This window comes from Rousettus aegyptiacus, unplaced genomic scaffold, assembly GCF_014176215.1.
Source record: "Rousettus aegyptiacus isolate mRouAeg1 unplaced genomic scaffold, mRouAeg1.p scaffold_m13_p_12, whole genome shotgun sequence".
In the NCBI taxonomy this organism is placed as follows: domain Eukaryota; kingdom Metazoa; phylum Chordata; class Mammalia; order Chiroptera; family Pteropodidae; genus Rousettus; species Rousettus aegyptiacus.
The window spans coordinates 45,478,106-45,493,048 of record NW_023416287.1 but is presented as its reverse complement, the minus strand read 5'-3'; the positions used below and the strand labels follow the sequence as shown (position 1 = coordinate 45,493,048).

At 37.9% G+C, this 14,943-nt stretch overlaps 1 protein-coding gene across 1 annotated transcript in view; it reads left to right on the top strand.

Moving 5' to 3' along the window:
- The window catches only part of CEP192 (centrosomal protein 192), a 133,047-nt gene extending 129,340 nt beyond the window's left edge, over window positions 1-3,707 (top strand). Inside the window, exon 45 of the mRNA XM_016119861.2 lies at window positions 3,298-3,707. Within this exon, the coding sequence (XP_015975347.2) occupies window positions 3,298-3,436 (139 nt within the window). The 3' untranslated portion in view covers window positions 3,437-3,707. The remainder of the gene's footprint in view (window positions 1-3,297) is intronic.
- The last annotated feature ends 11,236 nt before the right edge of the window (window positions 3,708-14,943 follow it).

Here is a 14,943-nt window from a genome sequence, read left to right as displayed (position 1 = left end):
AAAATGTGTTCATTATTAACCATTAAAAAATAGACATTTTTATAGAGTTGAATTTGTTTACTTACCATCCCAGTGCCATAAAATTTTAAGCTATCATAAATTAGAGCACTGCTGTTCTATGCAGATACTATGTTAAAGCATCTAAAAGAACTTAGAAACATGAGAAATATTTTTAAATTCAGCAAAATTTGGTCAGTTTACATAAGTTAACATTTAAAATAGATATTTTGTTTGCTTTATACTCTTTAACATATTACTTTAAAATATTTAAAAGTCTTATGCTTTGAAGTTAAACTTTAAAAAAGGCAGTTTTATACTTTTTTACTGGCAGGTACTTATTATTCTGAGCCTGATGAGTTTCTAGAAAGTTTTCATCCATGTCAACCATCATTATGGAACTTAGGATAGATATGTAATGTTACAAATTCCAGCATCAACTCAAATAGCACAAACTCAGTATAAATTTGATAAAAATAAGAGTAAGAAAATCATATATTTAAAGCACTAACTCTGTGATCTGTGTAACCAAATGCAAAAGCTCTAGGTCATAGAAAACCTCTCTCATGACACATTCATAAGCTTAAATTTTACATCAAAGAAAGTGGAAAAGCTGATTTCTTTATACATAAGAATGACTTCTTTCAACTTTGGAGAAGAAACAGATCTTGGCTATAGTATCTCACTTGAGAATTTTTACCAGAAAACTGAAATAGTAGGTGCTGTTCTTATAAGTGTTGGGTACTTTTGCATTTGCCCCAAATATTAGACACTTTAACTTTGGACAAGGACTCAGGAATTATAATTTCCAGTTGAGAGAAATAGTTAGCTTGCTTTGGTGTGTGGAGCCATATCTGTTCTGAGAATCATGAGAAACAGTTTGCAGCCTTTCATTAATCACATTTTCATTCATTAGATCATTCTCTGCTCTGTGACACTATTAACTGCACATTTCAAAGTAATAATGTGACTTTAGTTATCTGTAGGGTACATGAGGTAATAATTGCCTTATAAATGTGCACCTTTCCCAAGGCCATTGTGAGCCCTGATGGGGCTGCTCTCAGTAAGTTCTAGAGTGACACACAAAATTGGTACGTGCCCTGTGGAGTGTAAACTGACTGAAACATAAAGAGGCAGGAGAGCTTACCCCTAGAAGTTAAGGGCTTTTACCTAATGCAGAGGAGGGTAAGCATAAATGTATCTTGGGGGGATGTTTAGCCTACCTAGTGATAGATTATAAAAAAGGTAAAGGGAAACGATTGAGTTTTTGGTTAAGGTTCTTTTGAATTCTAGCTGATCATCCCTTTCTCATTTCTTTTAAAAAGATTTGTTTATATTTCCATTTAGCCCTGAAAAGCATCCTTTTGTTAACCTATTTTGTTAAAGTCTTATCTCTGCCAAGACGTCATAGCTACTGTGTTTCCCCTGTTCTGTGCCCAGGTCCCCCTGCACACAGTGCACTGCGGATCCTGGCCCACTCCAGCTCCTGAGCTGGCAGACTGTGCCAGGTCTTCTGAGAGGGAAGGCAGTTGTCACAAAGTCACAGCCAGGGAACAACAGTAACATTGAGCTGTTGTTACTTTTCACCCCCACACAGGAACCAAGCAACTTAAATTATTTTCAATTTCTTTGATAATGATACCTTGGCTGTACTAATAATGTGTTAGTTTTTTCTTAGAAAAGGTATTTCTTTTAAATTAAAAAAGAAAAATTATGGTTTATGTAGTTCATAGGTTCTGATAAGCTCTTTAAATACTGATGGGGGCACATAAGAAATGAACTAGTTTAGAGTGCACTTCTACAGCTGCCTCTCTGCTCTCTTAATGTGTTTTTTGCTCTAATGTGTCTTTGCTGTAAAATAGTCATCAGCTAGTAAAAGGTTTTGAACTAGACCTCTCCATTGGATTCAGCATGCTTTATAATTACCTTTTCCCGTGTGTGTGTGTAGAGAAAGAGATTAAAGCAGTTTTTAATAACAGTACAAGATGGACATTTTAAAAATGTTCCTCTTACCAGTAGTGTTCTGTAGCTATATTAAACTGCATGGTTCTTTCTAAATTGGACTCCATTTTATTCAAAGTACCTATAAATCTAAAGCAGATATATGTTTATCATAATACGTTTTTAAAAACACTTCCTCAGTTAACTATAGAACAGTTTTATATTCCATACTGAAATTTGTTAATAATGAGATCTTCCAGAAATTTATTTTGGTATATTTTATGACTTTTCGTAATTCATAAATTATAAAGCCTCTTAAGTTGGCAAAATGTACGACGTTATTCTGAGTATAGAAATGCTAACATGAAAGAGAAAATTGTAGTTGTCAGTGCCACAGACTAGGTACCATTTTTTTTAAAGGCACATTAGCTTTGACATGGGAAAATAAGGTATTAATGCATTTGGGAAAGATAACCCAGACTTAAAATGTATTTATATCGTTAAAAATATATATAGATATATCATCTTTTCCTATGTTATCAAGTTATATCTGGGAAAAGAGCTTCAAAATAAACTATTTTCTAAATTTCTAGTCATTGGAAGCAAAAGGATACCAATCAGTTCATTCCTAAACTTTAAAACATGTATCTCTGAGGTGAGACTAAGGATTGAAGTACTTACCATCTGAGGGAAGTCTAAAAGCTATAAATTTTGACCAAAAAATGATTAAGACCGAAAGTTGATAACAGCTGATAGGCAATGATAAAGTGTATGTATTCACTACTAGAATAAAGTTATATATTTGAAGCTCTTGGGATCTAATTTTATGAAAACATAGGGCATGCATTACCTGCCTCAATATCATCTGAAAATAAGTTTACAAGGTGACTTTTAATAGAGGTTTTGTGTGAATTTTGGAGCAAAAACTATACAGTCCCGTTAGTGATGAGCATGGGATATATCAGTTTATTTTCTTCCCATTATGCTGCCAAAGTCAGTAATGGGATATGTAGGGTGTGCTCTCACCTTTTCTTAGGTAAATAGGCACCTGCTTTTGTAGACAGAATATGAAGTTGCGTACACCATAGATCAAAACTCTGATTTCCCCTTTTCCATTTTAATTGGTTAGCCAGGAATATATATACAGAACTATTTGATTTAGATGTTTCTTTCCTTTGTACCAGTTGCATGTTAAATCATACATCAAAGAAATGACAACTAAATTTAAGTTGAATGTACCTGGACTAGTTTCTTTCACAAAAAGCTGCTGAGCTCTCTGCAGACATTGTGGTTAACTGTGGCAGGCTATTTGCTTGGTAGGTAGTATCAGACTGCTGATATTTTCCTTTCTCTCTCCAGAGCCCAGCATTACATCAACATGCCTGTGCAGTTCAAACCAAAGTCAGTGGGCAAATTTGAAGCTCTGCTTGTTATTCAAACGGACGAATGCAAGAGTGTAGCTATTCGACTAATTGGTGAAGCTCTCGAAAAAATTTAACTAGAATACATTTTGTGTAAAGTAAATGGCATGAGTTATATTTTGGTAACTTCATTTTTCTACACTACAATTATATTTTTGTATATGTTTTGTATGATAAATTAGATATATAAACAGAATTTTTTGTTTTGAGGAGCTAAGATTCAAGACCTGACTAAAATATGTATTTAAACTATAGTATTGTACTTAACTTTTACAGGGAAGAAGAGGGTTCTATTTTCGCATTAATTATGATATTCTGAATAAATATGGTATATATTTTAATGTGGTATATCCAGAAATAGTTAATTTTCACTGAACTTGTCTTTTCTTTATGATGTCTTACAGAAATCAGAATATTGCTTTATTCTGCTAATTATTTTTAAGCTCCTACGTCTGTTCCATGATTTTTCTCCTCCATGGCATAGTTTCCTTTCCCCTAAGAAATTCATTCTCTCTTCTTTCTGTCCTTAACCTCAGTGATCCCCAACCTTTTTGGCACCAGGGTCCAGTTTCATGGAAGACAGTTTTTCCAGAGACCAGGATGGGGGATGGTTTTGGGATGATTTAAGGGCATTATATTTATTGTGCACTTAATTTGTATTACTGCATTGTAATATATAATGAAATAATTATGCAACTCACCACAATGCAGAATTAGTGGGAGCTCTGAGCTTGTTTTGCTGCAACTAGGCAGTCCTATCTGGGGGTGATGGGAGACAGTGACACCGAAGTGTGTTGCTTATGGACAGTCTACTCCATAATCTCATTTTGGTGGCTGTCACTGCAGAAAGCCCTGCTTCCCAAAGGTAGAATGTTGGAAATGGAAGCAGGCTTTCAGTACTTTTGTGACAATCTCAGCATATTCTGCCTTAACTTCATCCACAATGTATAGAGATTCAGAGTTGTCTCAAACACACTTTTAAGGCCACCGCCATTTGCGATCTCAAGCAGTTGATCCTCTTCGAACACAGACAAAGAAATCCCCCTGGCTTATTCACAGAAGAGTTGTGGATCCATTCCTTCCCAGTTTGGGGGTCTCGTGGTTGGGAAGTAAAGCTCAGACTCTTCTGAAAGCTGAAATAGGTGATCATGCACCAGCCAAGAAAAAGAAGGCCCTGGCTTTCAGAATCTCTGCTAATGTTCGAAACGTCAAAAATTCCAATGTTCACCCTTCATCCCATAATTCCAGTTTGGCTTTGAATGCATCCACTTTATCTACCAACTTGAACACAGTTGTCGTTCTCCCCTGAAGTGACAAACTGAGTTAATTAAGCAGGTTGAATAGCACACACAAACAAGTTTTGCGACCCATTCTGTGTCACTGAAATGTACTGCCAACAGTGACTTTTTCTTTAAGGAATCTAAGGAGTGGTTCTCATAACTCAAACTCCGGCCAGTGACCTTTAGAAAGCCATCTCACTTCTGTGTGTAGAGGATACATGTGCTCTGCGCCTATCTCCTCTCAGAGCTGCATGAACAGATGTGAGTCAGGGGCATATACTTTTACTGTGGTTGATAATTTTAATCACATCCTGTAAAACATTAAATTTAGGTGACATTTTTTGGCTAGCCAACACTTCTCTATCGATGACACAGTACGTAGACACATTCAGAAGCGACTTCTTTGACCCGAGTAGAGAAACCAGAAAGTCATGGCAGACACCCAAAATGACCAGTTCAGTTTCCCTGATATGTGATCAATCATTTAAAGACTTGAATAGTGCTGCAGCCATGGTGTTGGTTGACAACAAAAGCGAATAGAAAAATTGATCACACAGAAACAAGCATTGTTTTGTCAACATCAGACTCGTCAACCTGGATTACATAACACAGTGACTCAATATCTTCTGCTATTTCATCAATTCATCTAGTTTTGGTGCTAACCGAATGAGGAATGTGTGCCACCTTTCCAACTGCAGCCTCTCCTAAAAGTTCATGACAAATGTCCTTAGCAGTGGACATGATCAACTCTTCACGAATAGTAAAGAGCTTCTTAGCTTTAGCAATGCAGGCAGCTCATCTTTGGGTCTTTTCCCCGTTTTCAAAGAAGCTCTCCGGTAATGTTTGGGGTTTTTTTTACTCCTTTTGACTGGGGTTAGCTTGTGGGCTTACGAAAATCGTGACTGAGACAAGCGTGCAGTGTGAGAGAGGCACAGATGGAAGTGGTAAATTAAATAATGGGTGGGCCACACACAGACTAAAATAAGTGTTGGATTCTACCTTAAAGCCTGCCACCAGAGGCAGCTTAGCTGTTACTTGCCACTCACTGAGGGTTTTGATATGAGTCTGCAAGCAGTTTATTTATTATGGTCTCTGTGCAGTCACATCTCTCTGCTAACGTTAATCTGTATTTCCAGCCGTTCCCCAGGGCTAGCATCACTGCTTCTTATTGTAAGGTCTGTGTGACTATAGACCTGCTCTCCCCAAGTCACCGCTGGGTCTCTAGACCTGGTCAGTGCCTCATATGTGTGATGTAACCAACTGCCCAGCAGTGCTCAATGCCCTGACCCAAATGTCCCATCATCCCTTCTCTCCACCCCCAGTAAACATCATCCTAGGCATTCCCCAAAGATGTCTTACCTGTTTTCACCAGTCTCCTCTAGACAGTAGGTAGTAATAGTCGAACCGTTATTGAGTGCTTTCTATGTGCCAAGTAATGTCCTTAGTGCTCTTTATACACTGCCACCCTTAATTCCCAACAGCTTTATGGCAATTGACTGTTTCTGGTAAGGAGAGGCGGTGCAGAAGCTTTCCTGCTGCTGCCCCCTGCAGATACCTGTGGCAGCATCTGGGGAGAGACAGGTGGATCAATCCTAGGTTGGGGATGGGGCTGAACATCAGGAGTGGGCAGGGCTGCTCTGGCATGGCGTGGTGTAGATGAGCAAACTCAGGTTTGGTCTGGTAAGTATTAGCTAAAAGTCACACAACAGAAGGGTTGGAGCTGGAATCCAAACCTTGGTTTTTCTGACTTGGATGCAGATAATAGAAACTGTTCCTGAAGCTAATAATCAGAGAAAACGTAACATTGGCATATGTCTTCTTTTAAAAATTTGATTCTCTTTGGTGTAAAACAACCCCAAGATTGCAAATTAGTATGTCCCGCCTGGGTTAATGCATCTGGCACATAGTCCTGCTTGTCAGCCAGGCAAGGCATTTAGCAGGCCCGACCTAAGGACCTGTTGGATTCAGTGATAATTGATATGCATCATTACTGATTTAATTAGTCCAAAAATGAGACTGGATAAGAAGGCATCTGCTTTCAGTCTTCAGTTAAACTCTGAGGTAGGGATGATTTTATTATATATACAGTACATAGATTTTACGGGACACAGATCTCTGAGTAGAATTAAATTGGGCTGTTTCTCATAAATATGAACTTACTTTGTTTCTTAAATGGCAACTTGTTCACTTTGTTTCTTAAATGGCCTTCCTCCTTTTTTAATTTAGCGTGGTAGGTTCTTAAAGAGGTTGGATGAAAACCTCGTTTTAAAGGGAAAAATTATTTCCCCAGCCTCTTCCTAAATAAGATTGTTTTTTATATGTCTTTTCAATTTAGTGAAAACTAACACGACAGTCTTAAAGATACAGTCTTGTCCACTGCATATTCTGGATACCCAGACTGGTTAAGATCTACAGGTTTCATATTGTTGGTTACCAGACTCCAGCAGCAGACTCGTTTGGTGTTCAATAACTTTTGCTTTTCAAATTTTATGCAAGTTGTTTCTTTTTAGGTTGCTAGTCGGTTTTTATTGAATTTTAAAATGCCGCTGTGAAGTCCCACAACCACAGGCCCAGCTTCCTGCCAGTTCTACTGTATGGTATCACTCTGCCTTACTCCCTGCCCCTAGAGCTCTTCCCAAATCTCCAAATCCTGCAGGACCACATTTCAGACCTTGTTTGATAGCACTACTTCTTCTGTCATTGTTAGCAGGCCAATGACACATTAAAGTAGTAAAACTGAACAGTACAAATATTTAATTTACTTTAAAGATTGAGTAGTTAGTTCACTTGTTTTTGTGTTTTTATACCACTTCCTATATTAACTTAGCCTGGTTCAAAGAACAAGCTCTTAAAATATTCACAGGTCTGACGTTTAAAAAATAGTTGCTTATAAATAAGGATATTAGAGTAAGGTACATACATGGTGGATGTGATAGGCAGTTTTCAAGATGGCCCACAATAATCCCCGCTTTCTGGTGTTCATGGTCCCATGTATCCCTTCTACTTGAGTAACTTACTTCTAATACCTCAACTCAGCATTGATGGAAATATCACTTCTGTGATTGACTTGGTATGACTTCAGGTGGGGCCGGAAGTCCCATGCCACTTGATTCAATCAGATTCTCCTTACATTTTAGTTGACCCACAAAATTGCCCTTCTATAGAATCAGCATGAGGAAATGCAGTCTTTTATACTTTGCTGTACATGAGATTTGATCTCCGACAAGCTGTGAGGCAGGCCATGAAATGCTCGTCATTTGAGTGGACTGACAGTGGATGTCTTCTTGATAGATGAGGAGTGGATATAGGACTGCTGAGAGGTGGGAGAGGGCACCAAGTGCCAGACTTTGTTCCATCATAGTTTCACAGAAGGCCACCTCTAGTGGCATAATGCTTACATTTTCAACCTTTGAAGCTGATTCTCCATCAGCTTCTTTGGAACTGTCTATTGAAATAGCCAGAGAGGTCAGTTTGTTCTGCTGCTGGAGCCAGGCTTGCTCTGATCCCACCTTCTCTTCAGCCTGGTTTTCCTTCACTTGCTCTTCCACAGGCATGTCCAGCCTCTGGAAGTGTGGCTCCTAACACTTCTCCTGTTTCACAGTAACGCTTTCCCCATAGGAGGACCTTACATTCCTACCTGCTTTCCAGGTCCTCAGGGAAGGTGGCTCATCCAACTAATGAGTAAACTGTGTTGAATGACTTTCTGTTGAATATCTTCCATACATTCAACGGTAAGTGCCACAAGGCAGGACCAGGGTTCCTGGTTTGCCTCTGAAGCCTCAAGATATAGAGTACAGTTGACTCTCAGTAGATTTTCATATGTTTTGAATGAATGGATGCAGCACTACTGAGGTTTCTGTTTTAATATTTCAGTAGAAATATCAAGGTATTGGATAATAACAGGAATGGATGGACACTTGTTTAACATAATAATGTATTCATGTCTCTGGCCAAAACCAAATTGTACAAATGGAGAAACGCTGGAGTCTGGAGCAGGCCAGGAATGCTCACACCGTGACTGTCACATGGCATGGCCCTGGTGCAGGTGGACAAGGGAAGGAGATGAGGCATTTAAGATGGTAATGTGATTGTTGATATGGAATTGCAAGATAATTTTCTTTAAAAGTGATAATGAGAAAATTCAGTAATGCGACTAAGCACAAAATAGATATACAAAATTTAGTAGGCCATCTATATAAGAAAATAGTACTAGGCAGTCAGTATAATGAAAGAAAAGATAAAACACCTGGGAACAAACATGTAAATAAATGTGTAAAATATATGAAGAAAACTTTAAAGTCACACTGAGGGACAGGAGACTGGAGTAGAGGACACTCACCTGTGTTGCCATACCTCTGTAACATGAGTCAGATCACGTGTGGCTGGTTGAGAGGGCAGTGGCAACAGCATAACACAGAGGGCTCGTGTCTCGGGTAGCATTTCCCCCGAGAACTAAGGCTTTGTGCCCCCACACTGGCAGGTCCACTATACCCAGGCAGGCCCCACTCACTGGGAATTCTCCACAGACACAGCGGAAGGCTAATGATTGTTGTCCCTGGCATAACTGCGTTTTGAGTTTGAGCCTGCAGCTGGCTCTCAATCTGTCCTTTCTTCGCTCTTGCCTCGACCTTAGAGAACTTCATCAATCTAACTTCTCCTTTTTTTAAAGGATGAATCCTACATTTAATGTATATCTTTATTAAGATTTTACATGTCCTTTTAAACTGTGCTAGAGTTTTATGAGGATTGGTGTAACAATTGTTATTACTGCTTCAGTTATGAAGTTGCTTAGATTTTAAGTAGTTGGCCCAAAACACGCTTTCCCCATTAGCCTAATTTTAGTGTGTGAATGAATGGGAGGTTTGTTGGGAATATGTGTTTTGCATGATGGTAGAACCTACTTTTGAGGGAAAAGATCTAATAACTACACCTGTCAGTTCTCCTTAAACTGATCTCTATATTTAATGCCTCTCCAATAATAAACCTACAAGTTTTTTTTTTTTTTTTTTAAGTAGAATAGTGATTCTAAAGTTGATATGGAACAATGCCATGCATGAACAACCAGGAAAATGCTAAAAAGGAGTCACGAGGGAGGCTGGTCCTACCAGGTATCAGATATGAGGCTTCAGTTATTTGTCTCTGGGCATGATGGAGAGAAAGGTTGAGGTGGGAAAAGACTCACCTCCTCCAGGGAGGAATAGTTCTGAGCTTTCTCCAAATGATCAGTCTCAAGACTCTCATTCCTCCCTTCTTCATGAGGTCAGTGGGCCGCAGGCAGCTGGCTCTGCCAGTGTAATGCAGGAGAGGAAGTGTTAGGAAGCAGCACAGCATCACGGAAGCTCGTATTTCATTCTCCATCTGTCAGTGGAAACTTGTGGTAAGAAGCTAGTAGTATGATTCATCGGCCACTTCAAACCCTAACAACAGGAATTAAAATAGCCTGGGTGAGACTGGTTTATGAAAAGATCAGTGAGACAGAATGGACTCCAGCAACATCCAAATACATACAGAAATTCAGTAATGTTAAGTTTGCATGTAAGTGGGGAAAAGATGGATTATCCCAGAATATCTTCCAGATGAACCAGACATTAAAAATGTAACCATAAAATTCCCATAAGAAAATATGAGAAAATAATATCAGTTATTAATTTCTAATTATTAGACAAAAACTGGGTGTTATATAAGAAAAACTGATAAATTCAACCATATACAAATGAAAATTTTCTGGGTGGAAAGCATAACCATAGTCAATGACAAACTGGCAAGAAATTTATAATATTTATGTAAAGAGGCTTTAGATATTAATAAGAAGAAACCATAGTAGAAAAATGGGCAAAAGGCAATTAATAGGAAGGAAATTAAAATTTTTATTAATTTTTAAAATACTTGTATATTTGTCAGTTTTCAAATAGCCTGTCTCAGTGATTTAAAATCATACCTTGTCTCTCTCACTCATGAGGGGGTGAGATGGCACTGGGTGCAGTTCATCTCACCTGAATGTGGCTGGGCCAGGCCCCTACATGTGGGTCAGATTCAGGTAGCTCTTGCGTTTCTCCTTCTCTCGGCCAGTAGGCATTGGGTCATGTTTGCCTCGTGCTGAGAGCAGAGATGTAGGAGGACGAGGATACACATGCCATGACTGTTATGACCTTGTCTTAGAGCTAGCCGCTGTTGTTTCCACCCAAATTTCATGCAGAGCATATCACACTGCAAGTCCCACATGAGTGGCCTAGAAAGGCGTGGAGATGTAATTGTATTTTTTTCATTACAGGGAGGCATGAACAGTGTGGAACACCAGCCAAATTTGCTGTGATGTGTATTCTTTTGAATAGGTCATTCATACACAAGGCATAAATATAAAAGGTTTATAATAAAGTCCCCTCTCATTCCTATCCACTAGCCATGGAACAACTATCTTCAGAAGCCAGTTTCTAGTCTAAATTTTGTGTGTGTGTGCGCACGCGCACGCATGGGAGAGAGAGAGAGACAGAGAGAGACAGAGCAGACAGAGCAGACAGAGACCTTGGCTACTGGGATTCAAAACCCATCTTCCTCACTTAACTGGTTTTGAGACCTCAGGCAGATTTGACTCGTGGTTCATTTTCCGCAGCTATACAATAAGAATAATAGTATTCATTTTATGTTTGTCATGAAAATTAAATGAATAAGTATTTGTAAAGTGCTTAGAACAATGTATCTGATGCATTAAAAGTGTTATATGTAATTTTATATAATTATATAAAACACATGATGGTGTAGTATATTTGCCTTTTTTTTTTAATTAAAAATATACCTTGGAAAACTATCTAATCATTATCAATGACCATGTAGTATGTCTTTGTTTGACTGAGCCATTATTTTTCTTTATAATTTTACTATTAGTTTCAACTATACAGTACATTGGTTAGACATCTATACAGTTTATAAAATAATCCCCTTATTGCTCTTACTCTCGTCTGGCTCTCCACCTAGTCATTACATTAATGCTCACTGCATTCCCTATGCTGTGCTCCCCATCACCTTGGCCATCTATCAACTACTAATTTGAACTTCTTTAACCTTTCACCTCTTTCTCCCAGCCCCCCACCTCCTCTCCTCTCTGGCCATCACCAGATTGTCCTCTGTATTTGTGAGTCTGTTTTTGATTAGTTTGTTCTTTTTGTTCCTTAGGTTCCACATATAATTAAAATCATATGGTATTTCTCTTTCTCTGTCTGACTTATTTCACTCAGCATAATAACCTCTAGGTACATCCATGCTGTTACAAATGGTAGGATTTCATTTTTTAATGGCTGAGTAATATTCCATTGTATATAGGAACCATAACTTCTCTATCCAGTCATCTGTTGATGGTCATTTAGGTTGCTTCCATATCTTGGCTATTGTAAATTGTGCTACCATGAACATAGGGGTACATAGATCCTTACAAATTATTGTTTGGGTTTTCTTTGGATAAATACCCAGAAGTGCAATTGCTGGGTCAAAAGGTAGATCTATTTTGAATTTTCTGAGACACCTCCAGACTGTTTTCCATAGCGATTGTACCAATTTGCAATCCCACCAGTAATGTATGAGAGTTCTCATTTTTCCACATCCTCGCCAACACTTGTTCTTTGGTTTATTGATGATAGCCATTCTGACAGGTGTGAGGTGATATTTTATTGTGGTTTTAATTTGCACATGTCTGATGATTAGCCATCTCTTCATATGTCTATTGGCCATCTGTATTTACTCTTTGAAGAAATATTCATTCAGGTCTTCTGCCCATTTTTTAATTGGATTGTTGGTGGGGTTTTGTTGTTGTTGTTGTTTAGTTGTATGAGTTCTTTATATATTTTTGGATATTAACCTCTTATCAGATGTATCATAAGTGAATATCTTTTCCCATTCAGTTGGTCGTCTTTTTGTTTTGTTGATGGTTTACTTTGCTGTACAAAACTTTTTAGTTTGATATAGTCCCATTTGTTTATTTTTTCTTTTGTTTCTCTTGCCTGGGGAGATATATCTGAAAAGATATATCAGAGCATTAGTAATATCAGAGCGATTACTGCCTATGTTTTCTTCTAGACGTTTTATGGTTTTTGTCTTATATTTAAGTCTTTAATCCCTTTTGCGTTTATTCTAACACATGGCGTAAGAAGATAGTCCAGTTTTTTTATCTTTTTTTTCTTTTTGCATATATCTATCCAATTTTCCCAGCACCATTTATTGAAGAGACTGTCTTTTTCAACACTGTATATTCTTGCCTCCTTTGTCATATATTAAGTGAGCGTATAGGTGTGGATTTATTTCTGGGCTCTCTATTCCATTCCATTGATCAATGTATTTATTTTTATGCAAGTACCATGCTGTTTTGATTACTATAGCCTTGTGGTATAGTCTGATAACAGGTACTGTGATATCTCCAATTGTTTTCTTCTTTTTCAAGATCAGCATGACTATTTGGGGTCTTATTTGTTCTAGTTCTCTGAAAAATGCTATTAATTTTTTGATAGAAATTGCGCTGAATCTACAAATTGCTTTGGGTAGTTTGGCCACTTTAATGATGTTGATTCTTCTTCCTACTCACGAGCACAGTATATGCTTCTATTTATTTGTATCTTCTTCAATTTCCTTTTTCAATGACATAATTTTCTGAGCACAGGTCTTTTACCTTCTTGGTTAATTAGATTTCCAGGTGTTTTATTGTTTTCAATGAAATTGTAAATGGGATTGTTTTCTCAATTTCTCTTTCTGACAGTTGATTGTTGGTGTATAAAAATGCCACTGACTTCTGAATATTTATTTTGTAACCTGCTACTTTACTAAATTTATTGATCAGTTCTAATAGTTTTTTTTTTTTTTTTTTGGTGGAAACTTTAGGGTTCTTTCTATATAGTATCCTGTCATTGTCAAATAACAAGAGTTTTTACTTCCTCCTTTCTAATTTGGATGCCTTTTATTTCTCTTTCTCGTCTTATTGCTGTGGCTAAGACTTCCAATACAATGTTGAAGAGGAGTGGTAAAAATGGGGAAAATGCATTTAGCATTTCCCCATTGAGTAGATGTTAGCTGTAGGTTTGTCATTTATTATGTTGAGGTAGGTTCCTTCTATTGCCACTTTGCTGAAGTTTTTATAATGAATGGATGCTGGATTTTGTCGAACACATTTTCTGCATCTGTTTATATGACGATATGGTTTTTATCTTTCAATTTGTTAATTTGGTATATCACATTAGTTGATTTTCAGATATTGAACCAACCTTGCATCCCAGAAATAAATCCAACTTGGTAATGGTGTATGATATTTTTAAGGTACTGCTGAATTTGGTTTGCTAATATTTTGTTGAGAATTTTTGCATCAATGTTCTTTTTCTGTAATGTCTTCGTCTGGTTTTGGAATCAAGGTAATTGTGGCCTTTTAAAGGAGTTAGGGAGCCTTCCCTCTTCATGAATTTTTTGTAATAGTTTGAGAATAACAGGTGTTAATTCTTTTTTGAATGTTTGGTAAAATTCACCTATGAAGCCATCTGGTCCAGAACTTTTGTTTTGGGGAGGTATTTGATTACCGATTCTATTTTATTGGTGGTAGTCAGTCATTTCAGATTTTCTGTTTGTTCTTGACTCAGTCTTGGGAGATTGTATGTTTCTAGGAATGTATCCATTTTTTCCAGATTGTCCAATTTGTTGGCGTATAGTTGCTGGTAGTATTTTCTTAGGATCCTTTGTATTTCTGTGGAGTCTGTCAGGGCCAAGCGGTTCGTGAAAGCTCGGCCAAGTATCAGTGTCAGCGGTATTGCTGACCAAGAAGGGAAGGTTTGATAGTGAGAGGCCCAGTTGGAAGAATGCACAAGAGGCAGATGTGAGGATGAAACGGCAGGTACCAGCTTTATTGTGCGGAGCACACTTTTGTTTCTAGAAATACAGTTCTATTGGGGAATGCAAACTATTGCATGGGGCACGCAGTCTTGTGTTCACTTCTCCCGTTTTCTGTTCTCTCCTTCTGCTCACCAGGAGACCACATGTCTCCTCACATAGCAGAACACAAAAGTGGCATTCCACTACACATGTGTACTACAATAGGCTGAAGTATGTTTACATATTTTCTAAGTCTGGGGTCCTATTCCTAGTCTCAGGCCTGGATCACAGCCAGACCGTGGACCAAACCAGACCTTGGACCGCTCAGGCCTGGAACCCACAGAATCCATATTTTTTTTGTAGTTGATTTCTCGTTTCATACCATTGTGATTGGAGAAGGCAGTCAATAAGATTTCAATCTTCTTAAATTTATTGAGACTTGTTTTGTGTCCTAACATGTGATCTAT